This window comes from Acromyrmex echinatior, chromosome 7 (assembly GCF_024713525.1).
Source record: "Acromyrmex echinatior isolate Ae372 chromosome 7, ASM2471352v2, whole genome shotgun sequence".
In the NCBI taxonomy this organism is placed as follows: domain Eukaryota; kingdom Metazoa; phylum Arthropoda; class Insecta; order Hymenoptera; family Formicidae; genus Acromyrmex; species Acromyrmex echinatior.
Genome location: NC_141858.1, coordinates 3417068 through 3443209, shown reverse-complemented (window position 1 = coordinate 3443209; position 26142 = coordinate 3417068). Strand labels below are relative to the sequence as shown.

General features: G+C 35.3%; 1 protein-coding gene across 2 annotated transcripts in view; it reads left to right on the top strand.

Annotated features, from left to right (window-relative positions):
- The window catches only part of LOC105152752 (Gustatory receptor 43a), a 105521-nt gene that overhangs the window by 68479 nt on the left and 10900 nt on the right, over positions 1–26142 (top strand). Inside the window, exon 3 of one of the 2 annotated variants that reach the window (XM_087408234.1) lies at positions 24–1003. The exons of the other annotated variant lie outside the window; for it this stretch is intronic. Within the exon in view, the coding sequence (XP_087264360.1) occupies positions 24–49 (26 nt within the window). The 3' untranslated portion in view covers positions 50–1003. Of the gene's footprint in view, positions 1–23; positions 1004–26142 lie in introns of those variants that run through there. 2 annotated transcript variants of the gene reach the window in all.

Here is a 26142-nt window from a genome sequence, read left to right as displayed (position 1 = left end):
TAATCTTCAAAAATTTTTTATAGGAACGTTTTGGAATATTTTTCCGTAATTATTTATATTAACAGATACAATCAACTGATCAACTTGATTATGTTGTCATGACTCCGAGCAACAATCATAAAATTTTATCTGTCGCTCATTGTTAAAAAGTTATTAACAAATAAAGCTATGAATATAAAAGTATGTACGTATTTTACTTTGTAATTTGAATTTTACGTAATGAAAGTATCATATTACTTAAATATTTGCATATTTTAGTAAATGCGTGAATGGAACCCTTATTCCTGTATCCTATCTCGAAAAAATATAATATAACCTAACACAGACACCTAATTATAATTTTAAATAAGAAATGGATAAATTTTTCCTTTTTAGAAAGAAGCTCCTTTTTCGCCCGTACATGTATTTTATCAAATTAGTGTGTGGGTATCCGAAAATACAGATCGAATCGAGATGAGCAGGTCTCAAATGTTTGGGTACCTGAATTTTGGGAGAAAAAATCTTGAGTCACTTCAGTGAGTTTTTGTCAGAGTAGTAAAATTGCTTATTTAGCTCTCTGTTTTGATCATAATGAATTTAGGTTACACTTCTATTGTAATATCTAGAAATTCTCTTCACACAGTCTTTTAACTGTATGTGAGAAATTTATTGTTCTGGAAATTATTCATCCGATTTCATAAATCATAACTTTTTCTACTTATCAAGAGACACGGTAATGCCTCACGTCCTTTGGGCGCAGGAGACATTACAGTGTATCTTTACCCGACTCGTCAAGATGGAAACACTATTGTCATATCAAAGAAAGGATTGGGTAGATAAAATTTTTAATAGGCTCGATCTACAGCTTGAGGATTGAAATTGTATAATGAAAGTGTCTATCTTTTTTTGCGATGATATTAAGGGAGATATTTCAGTTTTTATATAAAAATTGAGTAAAATTAAAATTAAGAACCGTCTTCAAGGTGTTCGCGGACATCACTTCTTCAGATAATTATTACTCGAATACATCCACACATACTCCCATGCACCCTCCATACTCATATTCAACATTTTCGTTATTTATCCGAATTTCTTCTACTCTCTCATCTACTACAGAAATTTCAAAATACGTTGACACTTCCCGGTATGGCTTACAATACTCTTATCACATCCATATATACACCCCCTATCCCATCCCTCTATTCCCAACCCCTACCACTATTTTAAATATCATAATCACATCTCGAAACGTCCCAGTTTTTTTAAACACAACTTAACGCATCCTTACTCATTTATGAATTATTATCTGTCCTCACTGCCCTCTATTATCAATCCTTACTTCAAGAATCTCAATAAACTCTGAAATGTCTTAACATATTGTAGTTAAATATCTAACTTACATCTTTATTTATTTATTTTTTTCTTTATCAAAAGATAGATAGTTTCTCGTGCCAAGTATACGGGTTCGTACTGGACGCAGGAGATACTATAATGTATCTTTTGAACCATCGAGTTGGCCAGAAACATTATGTTCATATCTAAAAAACGGCTAGGTGGACAAAATTTTTAACAGGCTCAATTAATAACACGGAGTCCCATTATATAATAAAAATGTCTCTATTTTATTTGAAGAAGCTCGTATTATGTGAAAGTTGACAATTACATATAAACAAGGTCAATAATCGAGCCTTTTTAAGTTGAAGGATACTACACACAATTAAACCAAATAAGAAATGATTTGTATATCTATTTCAAAAATACATGTTCGTTTTGGAATACCGGTCTTCAATTAATTAAGATAATAAAACATGATAAAACTAGATTTACATAAGTCGGTGAGTTGTTAATTATGGACGTAAAGCATTGTCGAAAGTTGTCACGTAATTTTCTTCCTTAATTGTTGCTGTCATTATATTGAAAGTCATATAAAGTGTAAAGTATAAAATCAAAATAATATTTCAATAAGAGTTTTTCTTTCGGATTTAACATGGAAACACAACTAACAGTCCCCCTTCGATTTAAGTATTCATCGATTTGAATTTTTAGTATGTTGTTCTATGGACAAAAATATGAGATGCGTATTTTTTTATATCGGCTGAGTCGTACTTTAAAGGGACAGAAAACCTCTCTTGAAAAAAATCGGTCTTTTTCTTTCGAAACGAATATCTTCGAAACTATAAGAGATAGAAAAAAAATTTCTACAATAAAAATTAAATGATTTTAAGAGTATTTTATAATTTTAATAAAAAAAATTTTTTTTTAATTACTTATTGTTTAATTTTTATATTTCTACATATAAAAAATTAAAGAGCATTTTACGATGAAAATAATGATATGTATTAAAATCACGTTTCAAAAATCATTTTCATATACGAACGAAATCGTCTCCATATGTATTTGTCTCATACCGTGTTGGCTGCGCGAAATAGCGACGAAGACAAATACAACACAATTCGTCACAGTGTACACTGTATCACTATAGAAATGACTATTAAAATAAGTTTTTTAAATAATAATAGTACCAACAACAATAATGATTTTGTTAAATTGCTAAAATTACTCAAATACTTTTGAAGATATACAGGGTGCCCTAAAACAACCTTATTGTCCTTAAAATGACGTATTCCTAACATAATGCTAAGACAATTTTTCCTTTACTAAAATTCTATGCGTAGCTCAGTTTTTGAATTATAAACAGAAATGGTGAACGAGAATTACGGATCGCGTACAGAAGGCAGAGGCGGCGCTTAGTTCCGATTAGCTGCGTAAAACGCGTAACATGATGATACGCGCACGTACTATATTTCCTCTTCTTTGCGCCCCCTTTTACTTTTTTTTTATCTACCTTGTAAAGATGTTTTTATACCGCAGCTGAGCTGGAAAAAGGCAGGATAATTTCGTAATCGTGAATTCTCATAAGTCCACACCAAAAACAATAAGTTTTTGTTTTCCGCATCAATTTTATTGATGCGTTTCATGATTACATTTACGCGAATTTTTGTATTTCACATTAATTATATTTTTTACATTAATTATAATTTATAATTAACATACGTTTCACGCATACTTGATTAATGTACAAACCAATTTATCAGTTCGTTATTATTAATCATTACTGATTAATTATTTAATGACTGAGAATTACATCCAAGAAAGAAATTACATACAGCAATTAATAATCAGAATATTAAATTCTTATATTTATTGGCTCAATTAAATATAATTTAAATTGAATATAAATTATTAGGAGCTATTCGAGCCTAACTAGTTCGCTTATGCCAATTCTTACATTACAAACTTCTTTCACAAATATAATGTATTATAACAAACGTTTCAACCTTTAATAAGATCCTCCTCAGTAAAATAATTTAAAATACAATTACATACAATGTGATAACCTGAGTAGGATAACTATAGATTCTAACTCACTATGTGTTAGACGCGTATACGTATACGTATACGTGTGTGTGTGTGTGTGTGTATGTGTGTGTGTGTGTGTGTGTGGGAGTCAGGGAAGAGGAAGTGCCACACAGACGCTGGGTCCGAGGGAGAAGGGAAACGCGTCACCGGAAGTCCGTGTTAGAGGGGGAAGGGAGTTTCGTTCTTTCTCTCTCTAATCTATTGTCCTCTCTCTCTCCCACGTTGTCTTTTTTTCTTGCACGTGATTTAATTAAATAGATGGTATTTATGATTTTTAATGATACGACTTAAAAACTAATTATGATAATATTTTTATGAATTTTTAATAATATAACCTAGTAACAATAATTACAATAATATTCTTTTTTTATCATTGTAATACAAATGACCAAGAGTGCTTTCTTATTAACTAATTCAATACTACTATTACAAAGATACAAAGAAGTGGCAAAGATACTAAGGATAAAATAATTTTAGAAAAAAAGAATGTATATTTTAACATACATTTATTTATTATGTAATGCAGTATGTACAATATAATCTAAACCATAGACTATTAGTTCATGTTCTATAATAGAATTTTTATCATAAATTTTGTAAAGTGTTTGCAGCATCGCTTTTATTAGTAACAAAATTTTGTCTCAAAAATGATACAAAATATTAGAATTTCTTACTAATATGCGTGCGTATTGACTCAGTTCGTAGAATATATGTTCAACACATTGCTCAAGCTCAAATAAGAAAAGCACATTTGTTGGTTTCATGTACAAATATGTGTTTAATGTTAACTTCACGTTATTCATATCATGTACTTTAACAAGTTCCACATTTAGATCTTGAATCGGTGATGATGATGGGACTATATTGATTGTATTAATCGCTCGATATCTGTAAGATATTTCTCAATAAATGTTTTCCACATAACATGAACATGCGGTTGCCTCGATTATCACCAATCGCAATTTGCGCATGAGATATAGATCCTACAACAATCCCAATATCCAGGAATTTGTATGATGTCAATGCATATTTCCTCATCAAGATACGAGGTATGTAACGAGGTTTCGAAGATGTACTAGACGACTGTTTGAGAAAATGCGCTTTGAAAAAAAAAAAGAAAACATGTAAATAGATCTTAAAATACATAACGTATAACAAAGGGATATGTGTTTGGAATCGATTTAAAATCTCTCTTTGAAATATCGTTAAACACAATAACATAAGAAAAACGCGCTTTCTTAATGCATGCCTAATTTGATTGTTTGTTCCAAGGATTTGTCGTTGGAAGGAAATATATCGTGAAGAAAGTGACGATGTTGAGAAACTCTAGTAGAATATACGGAGCCTCTCATTACATTTTTACATGTCTCTCATTACATTTTTACATGTCCCATGCCATGAAATTTCTTGACAAAATCCGAAAAGAACTGCGCTTCCTGGCTTGTGAATGCTTGTCACCATGGATTTCAATGAGAAGACAGGATGATTTCGTACAGCATGGTGAAACGCTTGATTATAATGACTGTAATTGATGTGGAAGAGAATGATGACAATAAGGCTCTCGTATACGTTAAAGGATTTAAAAAACGCGAATAGCCGACTGATATACTCAATAGCGACAACTTGATCATTGAAATCTTGGATGCTGATTACGAAGATGTAGATTTTTTATTTAATCTGTATATTACTAATATTGTGAAAAACATGTTAAGAATTGTGCGTTACAAAATATGTTTAAAATATACAACTTGTGGTCGCAATGTCTGAAAGAAATGTATCAAGTTTAAAAAATAAAGTATAAGATTTCTTTTTAAATATTTCGATTTCTTTTCTCGAAATTCATTTTTGAAAAGAGAATAAGAGCAGAAAGACTTTATTGTCGTTGGCGCCGATCCCTTAGATAAAAGAGATTCAATACTGTTAGAGTGCATTCTTATGATATGTGTCAATTTGGTACCCTTCGACCACGTCGCAATTGTTCTTCAAACTATAATGTATATAAAAAAAATCTCCATTTTAGAGTGTGTAAAAAAAATGTGGAAAGGAAGAGATCTGGGCAACGTTATCGCATTAGTCGTTCAGATAGCTCCAACAGAGTTAAGACAGCTATTGTTAATTATAAATTTTCCGAGAAAATAAAATAATCTCAAGCCATGAACTATTATGTTCTAATTCCAACAGGATGAGGCGTGAAAGAGATAGTAAGTTCATTTAATTTTATAAAATATTTTGCTTATACGTATTATGTTCAACCGCATGTTCATACCTCATGCTACGTGGAAGACGGTTATCGAGAGACATGCAGATATCGAGCGATTAATGCAATCAACAGTCTCATCACCGATTCAAGATCTAAATGTGAAACTTATTAAACTATATGATTCGAATAACGTAAAATTAACATTAAATAGCATATGTTTGTACATGAAACCAACAACTGTGCGTTTCTTATTTGAAAACTTATGAAAAGAAGAGTATAAAACCACAGCACAAGATATTGTTTGTGATATTTAATTATCATTAATAAAACATTAGACGTTTCGGCCACAATCTGGGCATCTTCAATAAATTCACAAATATTCTTAAAACGCAGAATTACATATATCTGATATTAATTCAGCCGTCATGTAATATAACTATGTATAAACGTGTTCTTTCATCTTGTGAAGGTGCATCGTACAACAATGTTGCAAGAGGATAACCATTCATTAATAGAGTGTGAACTAAGTCAGAGATGTCTTTTTCTTAAAATTTTGGATGAGATAAAATGAATGGTTATCCTCTTAAATTCATCTTTTCAACAATAAAAAACGGAATTAAAATTTTAGAAAATAGAACGAATTCAGATAAAAATAGTGAGTATAACAATAATGAAAGCGATTCTAATTCTAATTTAAAGAAAAAGTTTTTTATAATACCATATTTAAGTAAAGTATCGGAAAATTTAAAAAACTATCACATATTCAGGGCTTTAATATTGCTTACAAACCTATAAATAAATTGAATAGATTTATTAAACTGGAAAAGATCCTTTGTATAAAGAGGAACCATTGCGGAGTAGTTTATGAAATAAATTGTTTAAATTGTGCATCTTCTTATGTAAGCCAAACAAAAAAGAAATTAAAAACTCGAATGAAAGAACATAAGACTAACATAAGAAAATCCACCTCGTGATTTCACGTCACCAATTGAATGAGATGCACGAATTGGATTGGGATAATATCAGAATTTTAGATACAGAACAATCATTACTGAAAAGAAGAATTTCTGAAATGATGTATATAAAAAGCCAAATAAATCAATAAGCAAAGTGAAGGTTTGCCCGATGTTTATCTGCCTTTTCTAAAGAAAGATCTCTCTCACACTTAATAAATAATTCTAGAACAATCTAAACTTTTGACACATATATATATAAATAGTGGTAACATATATGATATGATAAATAGTAATACACAATGTCACGACGAATTTCCGTCTGTGTAAAGGAAGTGCTTAAGATTCATTTTTTCTGTAAAACAGGTAACGATTCAATTCTCATACAATTCGACACAATTCGATACAATTAGAAGATATTAATGATAGGTTAATTTTTTAAATTAGAATCTGGAAATTCTTGTTCTATTCTTGAATTCTTGTTCGTGCTGCATCCTTCGGAACAACCAGTAATCAGAAGGAGCAATGTCCGGAGAATACGGCGGGTGCGGTAAAACATCCCATTTGAGCGTTTTCAAATATTTTTTTACGACTTTTGCGACATGAGGGCGAGCGTTGTCATGAAGAAAAATAACTTTATCATATCTTTGCTCGTATTCCAACCGTTTTTCTCGCAATGCACGGCTCAAACGAATCAATTGTAGTCGATACCGATCGCCCGTAATGGAATCGCCAGGTTTCAGCAGCTCATAGTAAACAACACCCTTTTGGCCCTTTGGACCAGATACAGAGCATGATCTTCGAATCATGAATGTTCGGCTTTGATGTTGATGTTGAGGTTGATGGCAACGATTGACCGGGCTTAGCGTAGTATTTTTTCTTCTTAGGGTTGTCGTAGAATATCCACTTCTCATCTCCAGTCACAATCCAATGCAAAAAACCTTATCTTTGTTGTCTTTGAATCAGCTGTTCGCAAATGAAAAATCGCCTTTCAACGTCTCTCGGTTTCAGTTCATAAGGCACCCAATTTCCTTATTTTTGAATTATTCCCATGGCTCTCAATCGTGCAGAAACAGCTTGTTGAGTTACTCCCAATGATTCTGCAAGCTCCTCTTGCGTTTGACTCTGATCTTCTTCGAGTAGTACCTCTAATTTTTTTGGCTGTCCAGAGCGAGGCTTGTCTTCAACGCTGAAATCTCCATCCTTGAAACGTCGAAACCATTCCCTACATGATTTATCAGTTGGAGCAGTGTCACCATAAACTTCGACAAGCATTCGATAGGTTTCAACTGCACACTTTTCTTCCAATTAAAGCAGAAAATTAGAACCTCCCGCAAATGCTGCTTGATTAACACAAAATTCGACATTTCAAACACAGTAAAAATCAAGGTTTTTGTATGAAACTCAAAGCGATATAAACTGAATATTATTAGCAGATGTCTAATCTCTCTGAAAACGCCAAAATCAGCTGTCACTATGAATCATTCACAACAGCCGGAGTCATCTTTTGGAAAACGGACTGAATTAATTTGTACTCACAATATATTTAAATATAATATTATTTAATTTATATTTAAATATAATATTTTAAATACAATATTTTAAATATAATAATGAAAATAAGATATTTATCGTTAATCTCACATTTCCTCGGGCTCATCGACTTCATATGGACGAAGTCCGATAAGTAATGGAGATCAAATACGTCGAAAGGTACCTAATTTAAATTATCTTCTGGGTACTCCTCTTAGAGCTCGTCAAGTACTTGCTTGTCAAAAAATCTCGACAATCGAACACTTCGCCGGTGATCTATGTTAATGAATCCTCGTATTTTTATGTCCCGAAGGCTGAATGTCCTGATAAAAGTAAATATATATCATTAATTAAAAAAATTACATTTATATAAAAAAATGGTGTACATAAATGCACAGTTTTACTTACCAGAGGCACTATTTGTATCCCTAATTCATTTTTTAGGTGTAGCCATTTAACAGGCTCATTGTCAATCATTAGCACCTTAAATTAAAAAGAATCAAAAATTATACTAAAAGTAAAAAAATCACACTGAAAAAAATCACATATATATCTAAGACTCACCCCCCGAACCGGGTGTTCGTATATAATTGGGTGTTTCTAGTATTTCTTGCAAGTTACATATTTTTCACAATATATAATTTTACAGTTTCGAAGTGCTGCAGCGGTAGAATCTTCTGACATACTGACACACTAACCGACTGACTGCTAAGGATTGCACGAGAAAATGTAGGTATAGCAAAAAAATTGTACGTGACTTAGGTGCATTGAAAGATCTGTTTTATAGCATTAACCCAAGATTTGCTTATCCATATTCGAAGGATTTTTTAGTTGATTCAATCGAAATAGTTGATTTCTGGATATCTGATATCATTCGAAAAGAATCCTTAGCATTGCCTCTCGATCAAAAGTATATGAAAAAAGTACCACATCCGAAAGCACGATGAAAAACAAACATTTTTTTGCAAGATATCATTTATAGAAAAAAATAATTTTAAAATTATTGTTAGAATTATATATCTCAGTCAAAAAATTAATTTTTAATAGTATAAGACAAATGGCGAAACGTGATACGCGCTTTCTTATTCGCTAACTTGAATATTTATTGAATCGTACTACCGAATAGTTATTATATTATTAATTGATTCTTAATTACTGGCAAAGGGGAAAGAAATTAAAAGGTATTTAAAAAAATCTCATACTTTATTTTTTCCAAATTGATACAATTCTTTTTGACGTTGCGACCGCCAGTTGCATATTTTAAATACATTCTCTAACGCATAATCCTTAGCATGTTTTCCACAATGCATATTATTAGTAATACTTATTATTCAAAGATTCTGTATCTTCGTAATCAATTCAAGGTTTCAATAGTCATGTCGTCACTATTGAGTATATCAGCCAATCATTTACGTTTTTGATGTCCTTTAACATGTATGAAAAGTAAACGTAATTTATAGGTGTCGAAGTAAGTTTTATGTGCTGTCATGATATTTTTTTTATCAGTTTGTAGATCAAATATAACGTATCATGGTTTCTCCAGCTGAGTCGCAATCTTGATGGCCCAGGAATGTTTCGTATTCGATAATAGGGGATACTCATAGTACCAAGAACGGAAACTCATATTTAAATATCATTCACTTTCCAAGGAACATGGATAGTTTATTAACTTCATTCAACGCAACGTGAGGCATTCGCTACTTGTATTTTGAATAATTCAAGTGTCGGCTCTGTCGCTGAATCTCCCACTATGTAATTGTTATTGCGCGCTCGTATCAAAATCAATTCAAGACAAGCGTTAATTACCACATGTTTGTAATCTTTGCAAAAGCTCAACAACAGCACAAGCTGAGCAACACACAAAAAATTAAAGTATCCATTGTCATTAGACTTTTCGCGGTATCACTAAAGCCAAGAAATTCCGCATTATGTAAACTATATGTAATTTCACTAGAAAATGTTGTATAACCTTTCATAAGATTAGTCATTCCAACGTTTCTGCTACGGTCGATCTCCATACCGTTGAGTTCATATCGAATTTCATCAAACATGAACGCCACGCAATTACATCCAAGCTTTGGTTGGTTTTATATATTTTCTTCCTTTGAATCTACCTTCGACGTAGAGAATGCTTTCACATGGTAACGTGTATAAATCTTACTGTTGTATGGATATCCTTAGCTCGTCCAAACGTTGTATTGACGTACGGATTGTACGTGTGAACTCGAACTTGACGATGCGATCATCAAAGATCGGTTCGCCTTCAATATTCAAGATATCTTAGATATTTCGTACGACAAAGCTCAATAATTATAAAAATTTATTAGGTGTACAACTTTGCTTCCGCCTATATTTTTCCTATAGATGGCTTTAGCGGTAAGTGATCGTAATAAATAGATTATAGACAGCATACGATAAACTTGGGCATCTGTCAACATAACCCCACAGAAACATTAGTCGATTTGTGTCTGCATCATAAAGTTATTCTCGATTGAAAATGTCAGTTTACGAGCCAAATTCTCGTCATTTGCGGGAGGTTTTAATTTTCTGCTTCAATAGAAATCTGCGGCTGAGGCTCATCGAATGCTCTCAAATACTTATGGTGAGGCTGCTATAGTGAAAGAACGTGTCGTGAGTGGTTTCAACGTTTCAAGAAACGGTGATTTTGATGTCGAAGACCGGCATAGCGGTGGAAGAGAGAAAGTTTTCGAAGATGCAGAATTGGAGGCATTACTTGATCAAGACTTGTGTCAAAATCAAGAAGAATTGGCACGATCATTGGGAGTGACTCAACAAGCCATTTCAAAACGCCTCAAAGTCATGGGAATGATTCAGAAGCAAGAAAATTGGGTGCCGTACAAGTTGAAGCCGAGAGATGTTGAACGGCGTTCGTTTGCTTGTGAACAGCTGCTTGAAAGGCAAAGACGGAAGGGATTTCCCCATTGTGACTGGGGACGAAAAATGGGTTCATTATAACCCCAAGCGCAGAAAATCATGGGGAGTTCTCGGCCATGCTTCTATCGACGGCTAAACCGAATATTCACGGCTCTGTATTTGGTGGGACCAGCTCGGCGTAGTGTATTATGAGTTGTTAAAATCGACTGAAACAATCACAGGCGATCAATATCGAACGCAATTGATGCGTTTGAGCATTGAAAGACAAACGGCCGCAATACAATGAGAGACACGATAAAGTGATTTTGTAGCATGACAATGCTCGATCCCATGTTGTGAAAGTGGTCAAGACATACTTGGAAACGTTGAAATGGGAAGTCCTACCCCACCTGCCGTATTTTCCAGACGTTGCTCCCTCTGACTATCACTTGTTTCGATCAATGGCACACGGCCTGGCTGACCAGCACTTCCGGTCTTATGAAGAAGTAAAAAATTGGATCGATTCGTGGATCGCCTCAAAAGATGACCAGTTTTTTCGACGCGGGATTCGTACGCTGCCCGAAAGATGGGAGAAAGTAATGGCCAGCGATAGACAATACTTTGAATCATAAATGTATAACCAGTTTTACAATAAATCCTCGAATTTCGGAAAAAAAACAGCGGAAGCAAAGTGAAGTGAGTTTTTTTCTATCGAACGATCGAATGTTTTTGATCGCTGCCGTCTATTGAATTGTCTCTCTGGCCATATAAAAATATGTCTCAAGTTTGTTTCGCCTGCTCGTTTAGAACAAGCATCTCACGTTATCGTTATCATATCACTTTATCGATGTTGATATGACAACGATAATGTGAGATGCTTGTATATGCAATCTAACGGTGATCTCCTCTCCTCGAAAATCGAACAATCGGCCGATCCACAATGCGAAGCATTAGATTCGTAATGATCCGTACAATGATCGGAAGATAAATGATCTGCGTAGGTCTTTCTGATATCTTATAGCGGAGACCGGGGTTAGTTGAATATAGGGGGTAAGTAGAATAATCTACATTAAAAATAAAACACTCGAGACATGCGGAAACGTGTCTGAGCAGCGACTGCCACTAAGTCTGCTGTAATATCTTATTGCGAACACATCTATGATAGAAGTTATGCCACAATTTTAAAAAATCGTACACCTAAGTAAATATTTTTATTCTTAAAGTTTTCGTTTTACTATCCTATATGATTGTTTGAGATATTTGATTTCTACTTAGATAATAAGGTAGTTCTTATTTAATAAAGTCCAATAGATTTTTTTTGTTTATGTGTCTCTGTTATCGTATTATTACGTCCAAACCCTTGGAAATTTGATCAAGCAGACAATGAGGGAGAGGGTATGGAAGGACGATTAGACTCAATTTCACAAATATACGCGCAGAGGCGAGCACCTGTGAGTCGTACACATCTTTTCAGTCCCGGAATATGGATCAACGTCCAAAGGAACGCTATGACACCTGTTCCGATGGACAGTCAGTCCTACTTTTTGGGTCAAGGAACTTAATCTTTTAGACTCGGGATTGGACCTCGTGCGATTTCAGGTATTAAATGGAAGTGAATGCGAGAGGTAATTTCAATAAAAGATATGGAAATATACTAAATTACATTTATTAATAATAAAAAGAAGGAATTTAAAAAAAATTTTACACATGATAAACTTCTCCTTCCTTTTTTTTTACATAAGAATATACTTAATACATTATGGAGGTATGCGCGTGCGCATGTGTGTGTGTGTGTGTGTGTGTGTGTGTGTGTGTGTGTGTGTGTGTGTGTGTGTGTGTGTGTGTGTGTGTGTGTGTGTGTGGAAAAGAGGAAAGGATTAATGAGTATGGGAGGCGAGGAAAGTGTTGCAGGAGCACATCGGGATGAGTGTAAGGGATGGGGAATGTAAACTATGACTAATCTATCCCCTTCATTGGAGGGAGACGAATATAGCCTGAATAACCGATCCCAGTCGATCGGCTCGGGATTCACTTGAAAAGGAAGGGTTGGAAGCTATCCAAGGGAGGAGGAAGAGGAAATCCTTCTTCAATAGAAGGAGGGAGAGGAAATCGTCCCTCGAGAGAAGGAGGGGAATAATTTAGGATTTCCCGAATAGCAGGATCGATGACAGGAGAAGAAGTGAGATCTAAGGGTTGTGTCGGTTCTAACGTTGAGTAGGAGACCTTGCCAAATTGATCATCAGTTGTGGTGGCGCGATTGTGGATTGGCCAAGGGGACGGTTCCGCCTACTCCTCCGGACATAAGGGATTTGTCTCTGTTTTTTAATGGTACTAGTACGCATTACAAATCGAAAGGTTAAAATTAAATATGTGTATGTTTCGTCGGAAACGCGGATAAGTGAATATAAATGTGTTTCCATGCGGGGCGACGAGGGGATGAACCGGAAGGAATGGCTACTTACTGTTAGCTGGCTGTCCACAAGATATTGGGTAGCTTCCAATAGGTGACCGAGGAAGTCCGTCGTCCGTGGAGAGCGTCAGAAGGCAGTCGCAGTGATTCCAGTGACGATTTGCCCACAACTTCGCACTCGTATGAAACCGCGAACTAGTATGATTAGCGCGGGTTTTGATAATTTTCGCACTGCCCGCGACAATAGGTTAATTCGCGAACTTCACTGACCGGGTGGTTTAGAATTTTGTACTGACGCTCTGCGCTTCCGCGGGACCTCTATTTATACTCCGAAAAAAGAGCGTTATACCCTTTGTCTAGGATGCAAAAGTTAGTTGCAATGTCACGCGAGATTTTTATAGCGTTCTATCGTTGTTAATCTAAAGTATATCGTTAGAGGAGTTTCGAGAAGAAAAGAAGTTACGTTTTTCTTTAAAGAGCCAAGATTGCTCCAGACGGATGACGAATTCTGTTATTCTCACGGAAAATAAACACGGCTAGATAAACAGATGGTTACCGTGCACAAATAGGTTTACGTGCAGGGCTACCATTGCCTGATTTTAGATAACGCTCCCATGGAAAGTTATCCTATGCGTTTTATGATTTTTTAAGTGCAACGTGGCGCCTGTTTTCTAAAATGAAATTGTTAATCAGTCTCGGATGACAAAGCCTAGATTTTCTATTGCGTGACCTCGGTACATTTATAATGTCTTTTGCAATCTTGTCTCTTTTAGGGCCTACATTAAGATTGTTATTCCTTCCGGGCTGATTGGCTTTTCCGAGTTTTCACGGAGCCTGTCCGGTCCCTCTTTTCAGTTCTGTCAGACCGTTATCAGAAGGCTCCGCTCGAGTCTCGCAGACGCCAACCATAGTCGCGACGTGGAGCCGAAGAAAAGAATCGTGGTACTACTGTGGGCAAAAAGTATCGATAATTTGTTTGTTTTTCAAAAATTCTTTATTTATTCATCCACATTCGTATCATCCCCCTCAAAGTAGTCCCCCCCGGTTGCAATGCAACTGTGCCAACGCTTTTTCCAATTTTCGAAACATGCCGCATAGTCGTCTGTAGGTATGGCCCGCAGCTCACTCGTCGTTTTTTCTTTTATCTCTTCAATCGTCTCGAAACGGTGTCCACGGAGTGGCCTTTTGAGTTTTGAGAACAGCCAGAAGTCAGATGGTGCTAAGTCAGGCGAATACGGTGGTTGTGGAATGATATGAGTTGAGTTTTTGGCGAAATGGTCACGAACTACGAGTGATGTGTGCGACGGCGCATTATCGTGGTGAAGGAGCCAAGAGTTGTCGGCCCACAATTCTGGTCTTTTTCGGCGCACGGCATCACGCAAACGACGCATAACACCCAAATAGTATTGGCTGTTGACAGTTTGGCCGGTCGGAAGATATTCAAAGTGAACCACACCACGATAGTCGTGGCTCGTCTTGAACGCTCTCTCGGCCCTCTTTAAACATTCTGTGCCATGCAAAAACTCTTGCTTGTGACAAAGCGCCATCACCGTACGCCTTCTGACACATTCTCAACGTTTCGGCTGCAGAAATTCCATTCCGGACACAAAATTTTATCGCACTTCGTTGTTCCATAATTTCAGACATTTCAAAAAACGACAAATCACTTTTTACGTGCTTACAAACAGACGCTTATCTCAAACACTAATGACTATTTTGACGTGTACCTTGGCGCAGCTGTCACTGACAGAATTGCCAACTTCAAAATAAATTCGGTTGTCCCTATCGGAAACCCCGGGAAATTTAAATTTGAAATTATCGATACTTTTTGCCCACAGTAGTATTTATATGACGTAACAGTATATTGTTAATGTTTTTAAAAAATGAACGGATGGGAAGTAGATTAACCACAGCATGGAACTGTATAACTCATTTAGTGACGACTCTTATAATACTTACTCAAAATTTTATTCCTTTAAAGAGATTTTTCTCAGTGGTAAATGTTATAAGTTTAATTCCCTCATGTCTAATCTCGAAAACTAGGCTTATTCGACGTGTTTTTGCACGAAATGAACAAATTTTGCAAAAAGAAGTATTGTTTGCCCTGCGAAGTGAATGTTTGTGTTTAAAATATATTTTTATAAAAGTTTTATTAATATATAGCCAAAGATGTAGCTTAAAATACATTAATCTTTATTTTAATAATCTTAATCGAATTACCTCGGTCCCAGGGCTAGTTGAATCAAATGGAATGCATTAGAAAAATGCATTTTTTTCTCATATTATTTATCAGTTTCCTCTTGTTATTAAAATATTAGATAGTCAAATATATGTAGCATCTGGTATAGAATTCATTTTTTCGATAAGTCTCTTAATTTTGTCTGTAAAAATTCGAAAAATCTATTAGCCCCGGTCTCCCTTATCCTGGCGGCACGCTTGGAGAAAACTCGTTATCACGTGCACACACTTATCGTTGCTGTATGTATCCGCGGTCACATTGCATTCAATGCGAATGATGTTTACGTTGATGATATTTGTCGATTCATCCGATTCATGCCACAGACGTGGTTCTAACACTCGATTTGATGAAAATCCAACACTCAATTCGATGAAAACAGTGATCCAACATTGTGAGATTTGATGAAAATTTGATTTTGCTCTTCATTGTATTGTTATTAGCGCGGATAATCAATAGATATTCTTCATCCTCTTTGTGAAGCGTTTTCTCTCTCTCTCTCGCAGTATTGTTGGGACGAGATTGTAAAATTGCATGTTTTAGGTACTCATTTATATCACATATTTCGTATGATCTTTCCGGAATGACAATTACCTTGTCGTCATCATCAAAGTAAAATTTATTATTCAATGAATTTACATTAGATATCGTATGATAAGTTTCAAAGTCCGTCAGATCAAGCTCGTAATCGCCATCACTCAAATCTACGGCCGGAAAGTAGCAGGCCGCGAGGATGCTACTTTTATTGGTAAGCATAAATATCAGTGACATGTTTGAATGAATATTGAATTGAAAAAGTGCAATGTCAATTCTTAAATTGATCAACTGTCAACCGTCTGTAAAAATTGCCGACACAGTTGTCCACAATTACTTTAATCGTAATGTTGATAACGCGTGCGAATATATTCGATTTGCATTACGTCCAAATATCGCAACAATTCCTTCAAAGATTGCCGAAACTATCAAAGTAAACAGCACCTCTTCACTTCGCGTACGTCACCCAATGAGTACCTGGTCCCTCGGCATTATCCAAATTTACGATACTGCTTTCGTTCAGTATACTCCGCCCGTTGGTAAGGTAGTACGCATAAAAATACCTCTAAAATATGGAATGCGCATAAGTTTTGCCAGTTGTTGCAATTCTACGTTGGTAGTTGTACCCTTAGGCATTTTTATCGTTTCTTTTATTTTTTTTTACTAATTTTCTTAGTTTTCTCTGTTGAGATTCCTTGTTCACGCTTGTACAGAGCAAAGTAAACTTCATGACCTTCCATGACATGATTATGATGTTTCAATTCTTCTAATTGATGTTGCGCGGCTTTATTATTGTTTATTGCTTTTGCAACTCCTGCCGCACCGCCAACCAGCGAGCCGACGACTCCTAGCAGCGGTAAAATAGATAAGAAACCTCCGCGTTTCGCTATCGGAAATATTCGCTTTTTCGTTGATTTCTTCTTTGTTTTCAAACCTATATCGATTTTCCTCTTGGCTTTCATAACTGCCCAAACAGCAGTTGCAGCAGCTCTCTTTCCGAGAGTCGAATCTGTCGCAGTAACGTTTCCGTGTCTTCTCGGTGAGTATTTTATCAGTTTACGTGTTGTTTCGCGAGATCTTTGTTCCGTGAATAAGCTATGTTATGTTCGCGACATGCTAACGGATTAATGCCTCGATCGCCTCTAATCAGTCGCTTTTCTAAATGCGTTCCTGGACCGCAAAATTGATATCCGGGGATATGTAATTCGAATAAAAGTGCGTTTATCGCGTGATTTAAAAAGCCGCAGCCTTTTGTTGTAGTTGATATTCGCAGCAAATTTTATAAATGGTGTCGGACCATCGATATGCGATGACAAGGCAAATTATAATGTTTGAAGCACCGACGATGTTGCTGAACTTCTGAAGCTTTTCAACTTCTCTTTTATATGCTCAGGTAATCTGTCCTACAGTTGATTTATGTAATTGTTAAATTTTTGTAACAAAATAATTTTCGGTATATATTTCAACTCTATAGCGGTTAATTTCACAGAGAATTATAAATTAGCATATAAAAATATACTGCAACGAATGCTCTTAGCCGCAGTCATAAAGCGGATAATTCAATAATGGGTAGCAAAAAGTACAAATATAAGAATATAATAACACGCTTGTTAGATAAAACACGGTGTTAGATAAAATACAAGTTGGAATAGGCATGCCACGCGTCAAGAAATTAAACAATAAGTTAGGTAAAAAAGTAGGAAAAGGTACAATACCACGCATCATGGCCCTAAATGAAAATAAAATCGATTATATTTATTGGGACGATCCTAACGAACTTGTGGATCGTCTTCGGTTGCTTGAGGCTTCGCAATGCCCATGCGTCAGGCAGGTCACAATGCCCATGATAACGAAATCTTATCTATTATCGAGGAGCTTCGTGAAGCTGGCCTTATTATAAATTGAAACGGGGAATACGCAATAATTTTAATCGACGTTGAAACATTGATCAATAACGTTTGCGTAAGATTTTTGTAACATTTTTTTACATTGTATATCACGACAAAAAAAATGTCTGAGAAGAAAAATCTTGAAATAAGTAAAAGGAAAAAGAGCTACGAGCCTAAAAACAATCAACATAAAATGACAAACTGTATAAATAGTTAAAAAATAAAATAAAACATGTCATGAAATTAAAAACGTAAATTATAATTTGACAATCAGAAGGTGAACAAAACAAACGTTTCGATCCTTGTTGGATCACTTTCAATGTGACAAATAAATTAATAATAGAGTTGTAACGTAGATAAAACATAAGAAATTAAATAAAATTCGCATTCAGATGCAATATTAACTATAAAACTCGTTCCAAATTGAGAGGAAATCAAACAAACGATTATAGTTGACACAAATGTGCTCCTCCGAACCGTGTGTGTGTGTGCGTATAAAGACGAACATGTTTCTGTTAGCAAGTATAAATTATAATAATAAATTAACGACGGAAGTAAATAAAAATAATAAGAAAAGTACAAATCGAGTCGCAAACAATAAAAAGAAAAGTACAAAACAAGTCATAAGTAATAAGTTAAAATTAAAAGAAAGAGGCAAAAATTATCTTTGATATTATAAGACAAGCACATAAGAAATAATAATGATGATAGAAAAAGAGTAAAATGCCGACGTTCGTTGTATATGTATAATGAGTTTAGAACAAATAAATTTATAATAAATACCTTGTGTGTCAAAATGATGTGTTATCGATTAAGCAATGCGATGGGAAATCAAAATTAATTATTTCTCTAGGAAGCTAAGAGATAAAATACGATATATAAAGACAGGAAGGTTGAAAGGAAAAAGAAGGGGAACATAAGAAGGAGAGAATAAAGTGGAAGGGAGAGAAAGTAGGGAGAGAAGAAATGGATAGGAAAGGGAAAGCAGTTAAAAAGGAGAAAGAGATTGGATGATCTGTGAATAAGTATCAGATAAAGATTCGGTATCATTTTGCCTATTAAGGCCTTGTTTCTGTCTTTTAATATGAATCATTTCAGACATCAATCTCTTATTGTAAGAAGATTCGCAGTCCAAAATTCTCACATCATTCCATTTGAAATTATGATCAAAATTGATTCGATGATCAATTATGACAGTAGGAGAACCTGTATTCTTTTTAATGTCAGAGATATGTTCGTGTAGTCTCGTGCTCAATTTTCTTTTTGTCTGACCAACATAACTCGCCTCACAATCATCACATGAGGTCTTGTAAACAACATTAGATTGGATAGGAAATCAAGCTTGTCTTTTCCTCTCTTTATGAAGCTCTTTAATGTGTTGGGAATAGAAAAATCTAATTTACAATGAAACATACTAGAGATGGGAAGGAAACTTTCAGAAATAGATTTACCATAAGGAATCGTAAAATATTTGTCTTTATTACGTGAATAATGTGTAGTATCTTTGTTATATTTGTGAAACTTTAATCTGCGTTCAATTGTAGAGAAAATAAAGGAAAGAGGATAACAATTATTTAAGAAAATATGAATAGCATCTATCAAATTTTTTTGTTGGAACCATGGATATGATAATAAGATAATTTTATCAATGAAACTGATGGTGGTACCTTTTTTATGGCACAGAGGATGATTTGAATGGAAATTAAGAAACCTTTCGGAAAACGTCTTTTTATGATAAATGTCAAATATAATTCTCTGATTATCTATAACAAGCATTAAATCAAGAAAATTCAATCTGCCACTTGTACCAACTTCCAAGGTTGCAATCTCGTAAAGAGTTAAAAATGTTCAAAGTGTCATCGACAGTATCAGATGGAAGCGCGAGCAGAATATCGTCTACATTTCTAAAATAGAACAAAGGTGCTGACAATTTTTTAAGTGCTGTTTCTTCTAGATCCTGCATTACAATGTCGGCGATTATCGGAGATAACGGTGAACCCATCGGAATGCCAAACACCTGTCTTGAAAATTGGCGACTGATAGAAGAATTGCACGCTCCAACGAGAAAAAATTTTCCACGCAGACGTGTCATAGTTATTTATGAATACGATGACTTGTGGCAGGCTGATGTGGTCGAAATGCGCTCTTACACACGATTCAACAAAGGTTACCACTACATTCTTACCGTTATCGATGTGTTGAGTAAGCATGCATGGGCCGTACCGCTCAAAACAAAGAATGGAAATGAGATACAATGATAGCTGAGATAATTCGAGACGATAGAAGATGCCCGAAAAATTTGCAAACCGATATGGCAAAAGAATTTTACAACACAAAAACACAACATAAATCATTATTCAACATATTCCATAATGAAGACGTCGGTCGACGAATGGTTCAATTGTACATTGTAAAACCATATGGAAACAATTTACGTACAATGGAAATTACAAATGGATCGATTTGCTGCCGCGTCTCGTGTCAAAGTACAATGCACGAAAACATCGAACTATCTGTATGCGACCTATTGATGTGACTCCCACAATCGCCAACAAACTTTTAAACATGATGTACAGTAATGTAAAGACCGTCACACTTCCGCGATTCAAAGTGGATGACTCGGTACGTGTGAGCAAATTCAAAACGATCTTTGAGAAAGGTTATAACACCGCTAAATTGGAGGTGTTTAGAATCGTCAAAGTATAGAAAACTAATCTCATGACGTACTTTTGGAAGATTGTCGCGGAAAACCGATCGCTAGGGTATTCTACGAGTATGAATTCGCGTCGCTAATCCCATATATCTAGTTGAAAAAGTGTAGCACAAAAAGGGGAATGACGTTTACGTGAAATGGGATTTGATAATTCGCACAATTCATGGATACATAAAGACAATGTGTTATAAATAAATGTATTTCTACGAATTATATATCAGTATTTATTATAATATGCAAATATATAATTGAGATTTTTTAAATTAAAAAATACATAATATAAACATATGAAAAACAAGTTTTTTATTACAAATGCATAAATGTATAAAAAAAATAAGACTCATTTTACTTATTTCTATTTTCTTTTATATAGTAATATTTTATAATATCCCCATTGCAGTGTGTCTGTAGAATCTGGCACAATGTCGCTTGTCATCGTTCGGACTTAGAGCAATTTTCGTTTCCGATATCGTTTATACTTCGTGTAATTTCGATCTTATGCATAATTGCCTGTGCTTCATTTCGATTTCGTTATTTAGACATTGCATGTAATCATCAAATGTTATTGATCTCGCTATAACGTTACTTTTGACTCCTTTTGCCTTCTTTGTATCCTTCTTCCCATCGATGCGCATAGCGTACATTTTTGCTCTAAGCCCGACGAATTCGGTCATGATCGTGCTGTTGTTTTCATCTTTTATTAAGTCCGGAATTTTTTATTAGATAGCGGAATACAATACGCATTGTCGCATAATCGCTAGCGTCGAATCTGTTGATATTACGTTTCATAATATCGTAGACGTTGTCGTACTTGTAGTAAATGAAACTATCCGTATCAGTGTACATAACTTTACAATTTTCACGAAACAGCAGTACCATGTACTCGTGGTGAAATTCGTACAAACATGTCTTGGATTGAGGATATACATACCCATGTACAATATATCGGTTTGTCGAATTTCATCTCGAGTTTACGCATTTCTATAGCGACTAGATTCTCGAAAAAAACGCTTCTACTATGAAAGTTTAGTTTCGCGATTATTGCCTCCACATCGTATCTCTTGTCCCAACGTGTTACGAGTCGCATATCGACGTGGTTGCACACATTCTCCATGATTTTACCAAATATAGCATTATTCATTAATTTATATAAATTTTTTTCAAACTCGTTGTTGGCAAGAGTTCTAAAATTCATATTGAGTTCGATGTATTCGCGAAGCCATGGAGATTGTGCGAATTGCAGTACGCGTAAATTTTTACAATTTTGAGGCCGTGACGAATACATTATTGTAGATTGATAATGAATTACGTAATGCTTCTTATCATACAACGTAGCGAGAAGCTTCTTCTCTCGCTTGTCGGATGGTTTCTCGCGCGTCGGACAGAATGGTAAGTCTGTGTGAACGTCGTGAAGATGTTGCGGATACTCTAAGCGTACCTCGAGAACATAATCTGTTGGTGATTCTGTCGCGACGGCCGTAACATCAAAATTTTCTACATCGACTTATCGGCGTATGGTAATAGTTGACACATTGCCCAACCGTACAGATTGTTAACGTCAAAGTACGAGGGGTATCCAGAAAATAAGTTCCGTTTTTTTTTTACAAATAAAGTTTTTATTGAAAAAATCTAAAATTTACATGGATAATACTTGACAACTTCTAGTCTTTTTCTACATAATTCCCGTCAATCTCAATACATTTTGTATATCTGGAAACAAGCTTCGAAATCCCTTCTGCATAGAAACTTCCCGCCAGTTCTTTAGTCCAGTTAGTTACAGCTGTCTGAACTTCCTCGTCGCTTTGGAAGCGTTTAATTAAATTCTCGGACCCATCTCCGCACCATAGATTCACTCATCACACTCTCTCCATATACAGAAACAAGCTGTTTGTGAATATCAACCGATTTAAAATCTTGAGCAAAAAGAAACTGAATGATGCCGCGCAAAACAACTCGAGAAGGAATCGGAATGGAGGTGGCGGGACGCGAAGTGGAGGACTCCATTTTGATAACCTCTCCTGACCGTGTTTCACGAGCTACTGACGCCGAACACCGCTCATTCTATTCGGTAGCTTCCCCTCTTTAATGCTGTGTTGCCAGCTCGCTCATACATCGACCTTACTAAACGTATAATACAAACAGAACTTATTTTCTGGATACCCCTCGTACATAAGATACGTTGACGGTTTCAATAGATCATACGATTGCATGTATTTATTGTTAGCCCGTGCATATCTGTTTGAACATTAACTCAGACCTCCACGTATACTACGTTCAATGAACATGATGTTCGTAAGAAGTTCGAATTTTATACATGTATGTTTTAACATCGCATCCTATGTAAAGCCCGGTAGTGTATAATAATACGCGGGATGCCTGTAACTCGCGATGCAACTGTTACGGAAATTTTGAAAAACGTCGGCTAACAACAAAATGTCTGTCTTTAAATACGGATTGCTATATTCACCGAGCGTTCGAATGTAGAACCGCTGCCACACGTTGACAGCGTGCGCGTAATCGCTCTCGGATATGGTATCATCTGTCAACGAACTATAAAATAATTCGCGCGATGGTAACTCGGTTTCCTCTAACTTTTTGCCGCAGTCAATGTACTCGTACGGAAATATATATGCCTTTATGTGAGAAGAAATCCTTCGCGCTGAGGTTGAAAAATTCTAACCGTGTAATTTTCAATTTATCTTTATCGAGATAGGATGCCAATTTTTCTAAACTAGTACTGAGAAATTTATAAGAATCAGTAAAATTTATACATTTTTTCTTATTATTTGCAGTGTCGTCGACATTTTGTGAAGGAAATCTATTTTTCTTTCGTTATAAGAAGTATATCTACTCGTCCTTTATACGCGACAGTGTATATATCCTTGATAATAATCTGACTATATATCCTTGATAATAAAACGCGTGTCGTTTATCCCGATAAATTATGAAAAACTGGGAATGCAATATAAATTTCTGTAATTCAAGTTGCAATTTTTGAATGTCCGATACCTCTGTATCGCCCGGTCAAGTGGCAATGATCGCGTACACGCGTGTCATCTAATGGAACGGTTTTTCACACATATGGCATTGCGTAGCATTGTTAAAATTTATCATATCATCGCGTAAAATCTGCCATGGGAACGTTAGTGAACAAGATAGTCATTATTTTATGTGCTAAGTTTTTAAATTCCTCGGCGAACCACGCGACGCAATCGTTCCGCGACAGAACTTATATATACACAACGAATCGTCATATGAACAGCAAACATAATATGCTAAATTAAATACCCGATAATGCTGGTACGTGTAGCTAGACGTTTCGATATCCCTCTCTGACTTCTCCAGGATGCATTCCAAGGCGTAGATAGGCTATGAACAGGATACGTTCCTTCCTGATATAGTTGCCGAAGCTCAACCACTTGTCGCCTTCGCTTCGTAATCTAATGGCACATAAATGTTGTTTAGTTTTTTGCAGTCTATTGCGTGGATCTCCAATTTTGCATTCGAGCTAAAATAGTGTAAACATCTGAAAAAAAGAACGTATAATTATTATTTTTTCAAAGAACATTTTGTATTATAAAAAATTTTTATGTAATTTTTAAATATATATATATATATATATATATATATATTTAAAAATTATATATATATATATATACATACCGATCGCAAAAATACTTCTTACGCTCTTTCTTGCTGAGTTGCAAGTTCGCAAGGCGAGACAGATCCATGCAAAATGCTCCGCGTTATTGTTCTGTGGATCCTGCATGTAAAACAAATTGACGTACTTGTCTTTCTTCATATCGGTGAGCAGTAAAGGAAGAATCGTTATTTCTTTTTGCTTCTCGAAGTCATACACGTTGATGGAAATGTCATTGAGATTTTCAAATTTTTTAATTTGACTCAATATTATTGGAAACTGGATGTCTTAATACCATCGTATAATATGGATAACTCTCGATTTGTATTACTTTGAGCCGAGTGAGAGCGGCTATCACCGACCAGGCAAAATACGCATTGTCTAAAGATTGCACGTTGATTATCGCTTTCTTCATTTTAATTTCCCTCGGTAACTCAATGTGGCATCCCGCATGCAATGGATTGTACTTATTTATGTTAATAGTCAAATTTAAGATACGCGGCAGCGTCCACCCGCTATCGCGCTCCTGAAATTCCTCGAGAGATGCTAGAGATGGGCTCGACAATGCGCGACGCGTACCATTCTTGTAAATCGAACGATTTAAAGAGTTCATAGTTTTTCATACTGATATGTTTATTTGCGCGTTTATCACCTGATATAAATTTATCATTAAACACGATGTTTACTTTAATATTGTTATGTTTCTGCATAACAATTTGCACACGATCAAGCACAATTTTTTTCGCGTCTTCAAGAAACTGGCGAGGTTCGATGTGTCCAAAGTTTATTATCGCGCCGATCAGTATACGGATTTCGAACGCGATATCTATCTCGCGCCATTTGAGTCCCGCGCTGTATCCGGCACCCACTTGCATGAAACGTCCACGCACCGAATCCTTTAAACTTTCGAGTCGCGCGATACGAGCAATCAACGATCGGTAACCGCGGATGTTTAATGCTGCTATGTTCCTCCGTCGATGAAATCGTTGCATCGTTGTTCTCACGCAAGAAATTTTTCTCGCGTATTCAACTGAGTGGTTTGTTACGCTCCGTTTGCTCCATATTATAATATCCTTTTTTTCACAGTCTTTTCATTAAAAAAGTTTTTGAGAAAAATGTATATTTTTTTAATCTATTTTTGTATCTTTGACAAAACTTTTACAACATCTTGTATCACTGTGTGCAAATAGGATGTTACATGGCATCATTTAAAAAAAATCTTTGCATTCCAAACAGGAATAATCTTCGAAAATCACACATACGTCGGTATTATGTTTTCGAACGGCATAAAGATGTGAAAATTGATATCATATATTCTTACGATGCATGATGAGCAATATCTTCCATGACCATCAATGTAGCATATCTTTTTCACAGGACGTAAGGTATTTACTTGAGCTCGATTTAAATCTTGATATATTATTTCAATTGTATCATCATCGTTCTCCATGTCACTGCCGAAACGACAACACGAATCATTTGACAGAACATGATCTTCATCGGACATTTCCTGGTCAGACATTTCTTCATGTTGATCATTTATTTCTTCTTTCATCACTTCATTCTCATGAGGTGCGAAATTCGTTTTTTCATTAAACATACACAAACATATAATACCGATATAACACCAAAGAAACTTCAAACTCGATTGCTGAGTGTATCTTTTCGTTTTTATATACTATGATTGTCGCATTATTTCTTTAATATGCTGCGTGTCTTAACGTATTTTTAAAGTGTTTGAACGTTTTCGAAGGGCAATTT